General features: G+C 40.8%; 1 protein-coding gene across 1 annotated transcript; it reads left to right on the top strand.

Annotated features, from left to right (window-relative positions):
- Positions 1 to 549: 549 nt before the first annotated feature.
- FAM32A (family with sequence similarity 32 member A) lies at positions 550 to 9,135 on the top strand. The gene is made up of 4 exons (XM_086947039.1): positions 550 to 667; positions 4,320 to 4,461; positions 4,859 to 4,912; positions 8,495 to 9,135. The coding sequence occupies exons 1-4, from the start codon at positions 603 to 605 to the stop codon at positions 8,561 to 8,563; spliced, it is 330 nt and encodes a 109-aa protein (XP_086803165.1). The 5' UTR covers positions 550 to 602; the 3' UTR covers positions 8,564 to 9,135.
- The last annotated feature ends 838 nt before the right edge of the window (positions 9,136 to 9,973 follow it).

Here is a 9,973-nt window from a genome sequence, read left to right as displayed (position 1 = left end):
CAGATACTCTCTTGATGATTAGTGCATTATACAAGTCAACATAAAATAACATAACTCTCTGAATGGGCGGGCAAACTATTAACGTTTTGGGAAGGCGATAAGACATTGGTTCAGCATACTTGCTAACTGCTAGGCACTTAAAAATAATAATAATAATAATAATAATAATAATAATAATAATAATAATAATAATAATTATTATTATTATTATTAGTATTATTATTATTATTATTATTATTATTATTATTATCTTATGTAGCATACAGACTCAAATATTATATAAATATATTTCCAGTGTTTCATTATTTTATATATTTCTGTTACATTTTTAAGGTTGTGATACTTTAGTTAGTTAAAAGTTAGGTGAGCAGATGGTATATACCTGGAATTGATTAGGACGGAGAGGGTCTCGTTAGAATTGGCATTCGCACTTGCCTTTTAAAGATGGCCGCTGGAGTTACCGGAAACAAGACACGTCGCGATTGCGTCCTTCTTTGATGTCTTTCTCCCGGACAGCGGATGCATCAGCTGGAAGCGCCCGCCTCTTCCGGGTACACAGAGAGTAGTTGTTGTCGGGGGCAGACGCCGCTGGATGCTGCAGGATGTCTGAATATGAGAGCGTGCAGAAGGGGGCGCTGAAGATCAAGGGGGTGGCCATAGGCAAGAAGTAAGAGCCTGTTACAATCCATTGTGAATGGTTTCCTCGGAGGGGGGCGAATGTAGCAAGACAGATTGGTACTGCTAAAGGAAGACTGAAAGTTAGGATTTGAGAACTGAGCAGGCAGGATTTGTCATTGGTGTTCATTGCTGACACTTGATAACAAAAGGAATGCGTTAATAATTGATGAACCATGCACTCCATGTCACTGTAAGGTCTGTTTCCAGATATGGACTTTCAATTTACAAATGACTGCTACCAGGTGTGTCAGGCTAGTTAGGTCAGTGGAGGCATACCACTTATACATGGCACACAAAATGCAGTGGGTTGATCAGTGAATGCTCATGATCAGAAATGGTGTAGAGGATGACCGGCATGGGATGAGCACCATGGAATGGCAGTCCAGGTGTTTGAGCAAAGGTCTACAATTGATCTATGCCATGTGTCTCTAGTTGTTTGTTTAGTATCACGCAAATCGTTTGTCCCAGAAGGTCTAGAGAAACAACAACGTTACACCCCGACCGTTTTCGTAAATTAATGTATATATGTAGATGGGTTACATACAGCACATACAGACAACGGACGATCATGACCGCCTTCCTCCTACATACATCCACTTCACCCAGTGGAGAAACTGGTAACCAGTTTGATTTTGCTGTCGGCACAGGCAGCAATAATCAAAGTGGAGGTAAACAAACATGATGTGTTTCTGTCAAAATGACAGTTAATCATATCTTAAATGCCTATGGGATTTAGGGAAATTATACGTCCCGAAATATTGAGGGAACTAAGATTGGTTGAGGGTGCTTTGATCTGAAAATATTTACCCGGTAGTCCCACCCACTCAACTTCTGTCCTAATTTGAAAACTTTTATATCGACAAAAATTGAAAAGTGTTTGTGAAAGGGTGATCATGTTAAACAGCATCTTTATTTTCATCAATGCCTAGTCTAACGACTGGGTCAGGTCCTCAAATGGCTTTATTTCTCAGGCCACGGACTCGCTCCTGAGCCCCTTTATGCATTGTAGGCACTCATAGTCCTGTGAATGTGCCAGTCCATTCTAAATGAGTTTACATTAGCCTTTGCTGCTTTAGGAACTTTACTAGATATTTCCCTTAGAGAATGTGTGTGCGGGAAATAAAAAAAAACACACACACAAGGAGATGATGGACAGAGAGTCTGAAAATTTTCAGACACCTTCAGTCAACGATCTGCGTTGAATCCATCATGGTTTTTTAGCTCACTTTGCCACCCCTGTTCAGACCCAGCTATATGCAAATCAGTCTTGACCCTGTGTCTCATGGGAACAGTCCAGCCCGAAATGCCAGGCCGGGTCTTTCCTGGACCAGTAACAAGGATTCTGGGACTGGTTTCGGGGTATCAGCCAGTCTAGCTTAAATCTGATGGCATAGTGAATATGAGAATTTGTTGTTGCCTCCTCCCCACCTTCACCATCTGGGACAACCTGTCACACAAAGGGAGGCTATTTGGCTTACATGCCTGAGGGCCAGCAGGCACAAGCAGCGCCATTATTTAAAACATAAAAATACAATTTAGATGTCTCCATCTTCTTAATTTTTCTTGTCCCGTCATCTGATTACCTGTAAAAGTAAAAGATGTGGCCACAAAACAATAAGGCTTTTATGATCAAAATGTCCATCTTTTTCCAGTCCCGCCTGGTTGTAGGCCACTTCATGGGGATGAAACTGCTCTTGTAGCTATTTGCAACAAAAATGTTAGGCTACGAACTAGGGATTAGTCTGTTAGGTGGTTATGCTGCACCTCTTGACAGTGTTCAGTGCCCTCAATCATGCTATACATGGTGCCTTCAGAGTTCCTTAAAGTGGTTCAAATCGTTCCTGCAGAGCCCAAAAATTATTGTGAGCCAAGACACCTTGAACAAAATGTCTGTCACCAGTGGGGTCCACCTAAGAATTCCTGCTACCAACTATTTATTTGGACATGTAGTCACCCTGCCCTTGTCCAATCCTATGCAGACGACACTTAAGTTTACATTAAGTTCACTGAGGGTAATAGTGACATGGATGCCCTTCAGTTGGTCAACCGAATTGAAGAGCTGATGGCTAATAACATAAACTCAGTCTTTAGTTCAACGGTCTACAAATTGAATTTATAACCTGTGGCTGTAGCAGGCGATCCTAACTCGCCATAATTCATGTACCTCAAATGTCTGGCATAATTTGTATGGTTCAAGAAATTGAAAAATCAGAACAACTTTCCAATACTGACTTATCCTTTAAATCTCTGATATGTGTAATAATCAGAAACTGTTACAATTACATCCACAAGTTGAGACCCATGTTTCCACAGTTGTCACTGGAGCTGAGAGCTATGGTTGTAGGTGCTACTATGATCTCATAATTAGACTATTGCAGCTCACCAGTTGGAGTCGGTAATTTGAGCTGGCGAGGAAGGGGGGGTGGCGGGACTCACTCACTCACACCTATGCATAACTTAGCCAGCCTCTGGTTGTGACATTTAGTGGTTAGAGAGAGGCCTCGCTAGTTCCTGACCATTGGGACTGCCACCTCTCTTATTGGGTGTCCTTGTTATGAGTCAAACAATGAGGAGGCGGCTGTCCTTACTCCGTCACAGAGTGGGATGAGGTCTGTGATACTGCTGACCCAGCCCACTCTGACCTACTGATAACCACTTGGCCTTGGGCACTTCAGAGTTCACAACTGAAGCTCCACAGTCTGAGGCTATCACTGATGCGCCCACTCGTCATGAGGGAGAGGACCACCAATCACTTTGCTGGGCTCAAGAGGTCATGCGTACTGTGCAGTGACAGCTTAACCCAGTGAAGTTCAGCTGAGACCACCAGGCGCCTACACATTTAGTGCAAGTGCAAAGCCTGGATACCTCAGCTGAACATGGAGTGTCAGTCAGGCTGACCTTTGCTCAGCCTGACAGACACTCTTCACATTGGGGAAAAGGAGATGAGAGGGTGTTTCTGTGCACTTAAGGCCTCTGCTGCAGCTCACTGCATGCAGGGTTTCCTGCATACCAGTCGGCTTCAAAGGGTGTAGAATCCCGTAGCGGTAGTTGCCAAAACTCTTTCCAAATACACCATGTCATGTTCTCAGGAAGGGTCGCTTCACTTGGTTCCAGAGCAAGCGTATTACCTACAGGTGCTTGAACAACTTGGCTCCTAAATGTTTTAAAGACAAAATTCATCTCCATGCTTCTGTTGGAGACCTGCAGAACACTGATCTAGAACTCCTCATGATTTATCTCCTTTGTAAAAGTGGTGTGTTTTTTCTTTCTTGTTGAAGTCCCTTCCTTCGGGGTTCTCTTCCTGTAAAAAGACTCCACTCTGTCACTCAGGGTTTTATAAAAGCTGTACCTGTTCTAACTTAGTAGCTCACTTTGTAAGACCCACATTTAGAGACCTCAATCCAGAGGCAGTGCAGGTGTTATACGTGTCGTCAGTTCAGTATCTGTATATTTTTTATTTTCTGGTGCAACGGTAGAACATGGACCCCACCCAAGATATCTCGCCTTGAGTACTGTCCCCTGCTACTGATCTGCACTTTGATTCCTTGCCGGAATCCTCCAAACAGCTGTACTGCTTCAAAACAGACTAACACAATTCATGAAAGTGTTTCTGAGTATTGCCCCTAATTTGTTTACTACAGGAAGAAGAAGAAGGACAAGGAACAAAAGAAGATGATGGAACAGTACCTGGCAAGCATGAAGAATGAGGAGGAGAAAAAGAAGGCAGCCTTGGATAAGAGAACACCCGCACAAATTGTTTTTGAAAAAATGCAAGAAAAGCGGGTAAGAAATGGTGCAATTCTGTCCTCTTATTTAGCCATAAATATTTATTTGTCCTAATAAGTGCAAGTCACGCCATACACTGAAGGCGATTGTCATTTTTGGGGTTCTTTATTTGTAGTAATAAAAGTAACAATATAGGAAGTGTGGGTGTTTGATTGCTAAGTGTATGGGGAAATCCAAGGGTAGAGCAACAGTGTGCTAATTGAAAATTGAAAATAGTGCAGTGTGAAGTGTGCTTATAAGGAATACAGTTAAAGCAAAATTAGCAAAACTCTTTATTATATCAGCCTCGTTAGGATACTGAATGTATTTAGGAAACAGTTCCCCTTTAGAATAAAAAGACAAAAGGTAACAATAACTTACTGCATTTAACTTGATGTTATTCTTTTTTTAATAGCAAATGGAAAGGATTTTAAACAAAGCATCTAAAACCCACAAGCAGAGAGTAGAGGTAAGATTAGTATAATTACTTCTGTATGATTGAGATATTGTTTTACCCTTGCTCAGAACACTTTACTTGGTGATGTGCAAATTTCTAAATATTTTTGTTGAAATGCAATGTGCAAACATGGCTTATGTGTATATAGAGTTATCAGTAAAACTACATGTTAGTGGGAATGTTTTGTGCCCATTTCGATGGAAATTGTGCTGTCTGTAAATGACAGTGCACTACCACATCATGCTTTAGTAATATATTTATGAAAAGTGAGTCTTTAAACATGAACTGGGAAATATTCCTGCTCGAGCCCAGATGACAATGCTATTAGTGAACTAAGGGCCATATGTACGACAATGTCATTTAGCTACTCGCAATTTGCTAGTAGCTATATGACATGTACAACTGTGTCTGAGACAGTGTTAGCGACTCCTAATGGGGACGCAAATTGCATTCCTTGTGCATATTAATGAGGCACTTGCAATTTGCGACCCCATTGGGAATGGCTGGCCCCCTTTGCAAGTGCTTTAACATCCTTAAGAAGAGGGCGGTAAATTGCGAGTGTTTTGCAACCGCAATTGCGGTTGCAAAACATTCTTACTTAGGCCTCAAACTCGCTAGTAGGAAGGGACATCCTTAGAACGGCCCTTCCTAATAGCGACTCGCAATCCCTACATAGTGAGTCGCAAAAAAATTGTGACTCACCAAATAGGATTGTACATGGCCCTATTAGATTTTGCATGCGCAAACGGGTCGCAAACCCATTGCGCATGCAAAATAGGGTCATACATCTGGCCCTAAGAGGCAAGCCAGCAATCATGTACCCTAGATGTTGGCTCGATTCTTATTATACATGGAGAACACGTTGAGTCTAGTAAATAAAGAGTTTTTGTTCACAGCAGAAATAGGGAAGATGCATATTTGAAGAAGCTCTCTAATGTGATAATGAAGAAAAAAGTGGCTCCATAAGACAAAATATTTTCCTAGAATCACACAATTGAGACATTAACTGCGCCTCTTTTACTGCCAGCCTTGCTTCTCATAAGCAAGAACTATAAGTACAAAGTGCATATTTACGCACCACTTGCAGGGTTTCAAAACACATAGATAAAATGCATTATCAATTTATCATTTACAATGCCAACAGCTCAAACTTGGGCAAATGCAAGACCTAGTGCATTGAAAATGCTTGTTTTCTGTGTTGGGAATCATTTTTTCCCATGGAGAAAGCACTTCCACAGCGTTTGGTTACAATCGGTGTGTATATATAGGCGCAATCTGTGTTCAAATGGACATGCTATGTTGTATGCTTAATCCAATTTTAGGAGACAAGGTCATTGGCAAAGAGTGTTATTTTCTCCAATGTGTCTGGCACTTCCATTAGTATAAATGTTATGGAGCCTGGAAAGTGTTGTAATGTTGCCCGCACCCCCAATTTTGTAGTACTTCTGTTGAGGAGTCAGCTTTAGGGCACTTTATTGATTTAGGGCTCAGACAGGATACATGCCAGTGACAAAGATAAGGTTGGCAAACCGGAGCTAAAGCAATCATTGACCAAGCCTATTGGTCTGCCTTGGTAAAGCCTACGGTAAAGACTGTTTAAGCAACAAATTGTAGATGGGTATGGGAGCAACAGGACATTTATTGATTTAGGAGAGTGTCAAGAGGGCACATCAAGAACAACTGCATGAACAAAAATAGCACCTTGTAGGAAACACTACTACCCCCTTTTGGCAAAATATTATCCTGTCAAGGGAGCGAAGCAGAACCAGCACCACTCCCTGTGCCTAAATCACAAAAACGGATACAAATAATTAACGTAAAATCCTATTAATACAGGCGCTGTTTTTTTTTTTTTAAGCCAACTCGCCATTGCATATTACTGCCAAACACTGACCAAGATGTTTATGAGGGTGCATCTACTAGTTGTTAGGCCTCCGTCATCTTTACGAGGGCGATCTTATGTAACTTGAGGTTGTAAGCCAACATCTCGAAGTAGGAGATCGATGACATTATAACAGGTAGACCCACATTTATTATCCTACATGCAGTGGAGAGCTGCATGAAAAATTACAAAATTTTGCAAGAAGCACACACAGACAATGCTAGAAAGATTCCACGTTTATGTTTTCATTTCCAGTTCACTACTTTTGAAAGTACCAAAGGCCTCCAGTCACTTTATTACAAAAATTACCATCCAACCACAATTAGACAACAAGATATACTGTACACGGAAATAACTGTGCAGTCCACGCTAGTACCATGATACTACTAACGTGGTGTACATTCCCACAACCTTGTATGGCTAGCCATGGTATCTTCGTTGGGTTTGTGATTAGCGTCCCTTTACAAAGTGTGCCATTGTCCCTAAGAGCCTCCAACCTGTGAATAGCGTTTGAGGGGAGGGCTTGCTCTGAGCCACGCACGTTCCATTCTGTGCCTATTGTTGTTGTGGAATCGGCATGAAGGGAGGCTGTGAAGCAGCGTCGGCTGTCCTGGATTGAGTGGGATCCTGGTGTGTGCGTAATAAAAGGCGAACAAAAGAAAGACGCACGTACGCTTTTCTTAAAGTGTCCCGCGCTTCAAAAATAACATATATATTTTGTTTTGTTAAATTAACTTGCATTTTCGAAAGAAGCAGCATGGGCGCCATTTCCGCTGTGCCACATTGTGAGGAAGAAAAAAACATACAATGCTTAAAAAATAGAGTAAACAAAAGAAAGTCGAGCGGCCTTCATTGCTAATGCGCTAATTAAAAAAAGACTGAGATATTGTGTACTTGCCAGCTATGGAGTGGTAGGGTAGGGAGCGTCTTTCAACAAGAGTCAGGAGAAAGTCATTAACAAAATAGTGCTCATGGACTGTAATTAAAACATACCGCGCAACAACGCATGCAAAAGGGCCAGTCCTTACGGGAGGTAACAACAGAAGACAGAGAGGTTCTAAGGAGGGACTAATAAACCTTTTAACAAATCAAAAGCCAACATTTACAAAGGACAGTCATGACAGCCATTAAAAAGATGGGCGGAGAGTGGGCGGAGCTGCAAGTCTATACCTGAATACAGCGCGCTTCGAAGAGACCGTGCAAGTGCTGCCTAGGCAAGACCTAAAAAAGGCATTTATTTTTATTTTAAACCTAAAAACGCATAGCAAACCTTTTTAGTTGGAAGGGAGAGCTCCGAACTCTGAATGGCATGTTACACAGGGAACCTTTCTGTAAGTGCATTATATGAAAAAATAAAATTGTGCTAATTTATTGTTTAGTATTATGTTCATATCAAGATAAATGTTTGTTTGTTAGCTCCATTTTCATAAATGCAAAGTCAATGGAAATCGTATGGGGGTGGTCTGCGATGCCTCAGAATCTCTTGGAAGTAGCCTAATTTCCACATACATCTATTTTTCACATTGGGGGATAGTGAGATGCAAATAAATGGGTAGCATAGAGGGTAATTGATGTCTCTCGTACTACCTCTGTGACTTAATTGAACTATTGCAGTTAAATTTGTATATAAAAAATGCACATATTTGATATTGAATTGAATGGACAATTTCTAAAACTATTATTTTTCCCGTTTTATTTTTTTGATTTTTCAGGATTTTAATCGGCACTTGGACACTCTTACCGAACATTACGACATTCCCAAAGTCAGCTGGACAAAATAAGGAACATTTTGTGTTTATTTATGTACACCTTGATATGATCATAATTGTGGTATTTTATTCCTAGTTGCTTGTAATGTGCGGTCTGTATCAAAAGAACACGACAAACATGTATATTATGTCATAGGTAGCCGCTCAACAAGTTTAATTTCTGAAAGGTTCTTTGTGCAAAACTTTTATAGACTTACAAAAGGATGAAAATAAAATCCAGTTGCTCATTTTATGTGGACCTGAAACAGTCGGCCTCAAATTAATTTGGTTTAATGTGATACTAGTAGAAATAAAATAGTTTCATCCAATTTGTTTAAAAAACATGTGGGCAGAACATGGTATGGCATAGAATTTGTTTGTCAAAATGTATATTGTTTATAGAGCGCATGAATGCCCAAAGACGTCTTAGCTCAGGCACCCACTAGATGTAACAGTATGTAGAACTAATTGCGCAACATAGTTGAAAAAAAAGACAGGTTTTGAGTTGTTTTCTAAAACAGATACATTTGGACTGGGCTTTGAGATACAAAGGCGTTTTGTTCCAAAGTTTGCAAGTTGAGGAAATAAAGCTTATGCCAACCCAGGTTACTTTGTTTATTTTGGGTGTTTCCACTCTTCTTGAGGGGGCTGATCGAAGAGCTCTCCTAGGTGTGTACCATTTGAATTTTCTCTTAAGGTGCTCTTGACCTATGTCATGAAGAGGTTTGTGAGCAGTGCACATTGCCTTGAAGGCTAATCGCTTTCTAATGGGAAGATCAGGTAGCTCCAACAGTGCATGTGAGGTGGATTTAAACTTTGGAATTCTCATTAAGAGACAGGCTGCGCCTTTTTGTAAAATTTGCAGTTTATTCTGAGATCATTAATGGATGTCCATATAAAGGGCTTTACAGTAATCTAACTTGGAAAGCACCGGGCAATGAATACCGATTTATGAAGATTGAACGGAATGAATAGAAGAATCTTTCTCATGGTTCTAAGCAGGAAAAAAAGCAGGAAGAAGTGAGCTTGTTTATCCAATCTGAGAAGGTGAGCTTTGCATTGAAGAGCACTACTAGATTCCTAGCTTTATGGCACAGCAAGGGGAGGGATCCAGATGTTTAGAACACCAGGATGTGTGCCATAAGGAGGTCTCTTTTCCAAACTGGAGGACCTCTGTTTTCTCAGAATTTAATTTGAGCCAGTTTTCTCTCATCCATTTAACTACTTGGCTCATACAGTTATTGAAACATTTGCTGGTGTCATCGACATCGCTTGAAATTGGGTATTATTTGCATCAAAATTGTAGAAAAACTGAAGGAGCTAATCCGCCTGGCCAAAGGGACAACATGAGCATTAAATAAGACGATGCTTGTGGAACGCCACATGGCAGTGAGAAGGCTTCCGATGTATACTCACCAGGGATACCGATTGTTCTCTGTCAGA

This window comes from Lissotriton vulgaris, chromosome 12 (genome assembly GCF_964263255.1).
Source record: "Lissotriton vulgaris chromosome 12, aLisVul1.2, whole genome shotgun sequence".
Lineage (NCBI taxonomy): Eukaryota > Metazoa > Chordata > Amphibia > Caudata > Salamandridae > Lissotriton > Lissotriton vulgaris.
This window is presented reverse-complemented; position numbering and strand designations above follow the sequence as displayed.

What these genes read in the sequence shown, in the direction of transcription:
- FAM32A (XM_086947039.1), top strand. Translation starts at nt 603, where the DNA reads ATGTCTGAATATGAGAGCGTGCAGAAGGGGGCGCTGAAGATCAAGGGG. An exon ending in GGGGTGGCCATAGGCAAGAA is followed by an intron (nt 668 to 4,319) that starts GTAAGAGCCTGT and finishes TGTTTACTACAG; the next exon opens with GAAGAAGAAGAAGGACAAGG. An exon ending in CCCACAAGCAGAGAGTAGAG is followed by an intron (nt 4,913 to 8,494) that starts GTAAGATTAGTA and finishes TTGATTTTTCAG; the next exon opens with GATTTTAATCGGCACTTGGA.